This window comes from Antrostomus carolinensis, unplaced genomic scaffold, assembly GCF_000700745.2.
Source record: "Antrostomus carolinensis isolate BGI_N321 unplaced genomic scaffold, ASM70074v2 scaffold36889, whole genome shotgun sequence".
In the NCBI taxonomy this organism is placed as follows: Eukaryota; Metazoa; Chordata; class Aves; order Caprimulgiformes; family Caprimulgidae; genus Antrostomus; species Antrostomus carolinensis.
This window is the reverse complement of record NW_010341225.1, coordinates 1,764-2,622: the sequence shown is the minus strand read 5'-3', so window position 1 is coordinate 2,622 and position 859 is coordinate 1,764. Positions and strand designations below refer to the sequence as shown.

The 859-nt window shown below is 58.6% G+C and overlaps 1 protein-coding gene across 1 annotated transcript in view; it reads right to left on the bottom strand.

Moving 5' to 3' along the window:
• Positions 1–402: 402 nt before the first annotated feature.
• Positions 403–859, bottom strand: part of LOC104531527 (zinc finger protein 710-like) — a 1,537-nt gene continuing 1,080 nt past the window's right edge. The window contains exon 3 of the mRNA XM_010176427.2: positions 403–585. Within this exon, the coding sequence (XP_010174729.2) occupies positions 413–585 (173 nt within the window). The 3' untranslated portion in view covers positions 403–412. The remainder of the gene's footprint in view (positions 586–859) is intronic.

The following is an 859-nucleotide window of genomic DNA, read 5'->3' as shown; positions in this document are numbered from 1 at the left end:
TCCTCTGAGCTTCGCCATTAGTTTGTAAGAAAATATTCTGTTTTGTGTGTGCCCCGTGCAGGTTGGCACAGCTTCTCCTGTGCCAGCCCACAGGCAGGACGGCTCTCGCCTGCCTGGGAGATGGGGAAGAGCAAGAAACACAAACCCACCTCCTCCCGTGGGCAGAGGGGCTCCTGCCCCACGGGGTGCTCAGGGAAGGGGGAGCTGACCGGGCTGCAGGCCCCACAAAGCCGGGCAGGACCCAGGAGGTAGAATAATTAGTAATGCTCATCATCTTCTGGGACGCGCCTTCCCCTGCCCGCAGCTTCCAGGATGCTGGGGTAGGGGCCAGGGTGAAGGCAGAGGCGAGGTCCTGGCTGGCCGCTGCGTGGTGGGGCGGGCAGGAGCCGGGCGAAGGGAGGTCCAGCCTCGGCTACAACATGTTGTAGTAGGCCATCTCCTTCATGGCCTGCTCGGCCAGCGCGTGCTCATCTGGAGGGTTGCCCACCCCCCTGTAGCTGTAAGAGTTCTCCTCCTCGAAGTCATCCATCTCCTGCTGCCCATCCAGCTCGGCGTGGTCAGCCCCAGCCAGGTCCATCATGGGATCTAGGAGTCAGCACAGGGAACTGCGTGAAACACCCGGCAAAACCCTCTGACCAAGGTCACAGTCACCGGATCACAAGAGGGGACGGTCCTGTCCCAATGCCAAAGCCTCACTGGCTCCCTGAGGAGCTATTTGTTTAAACTTATTTTTGTGAGGTTTATTTATTTGTATTTTTACCAAGGTTATGAAGCATCGCTCAGCTCCCACTCAACACCTCTCCACAGCAGGTGGGTGACTGAGGATGGAGGGAAGCTGGCAAGACAGCACATGTCACCA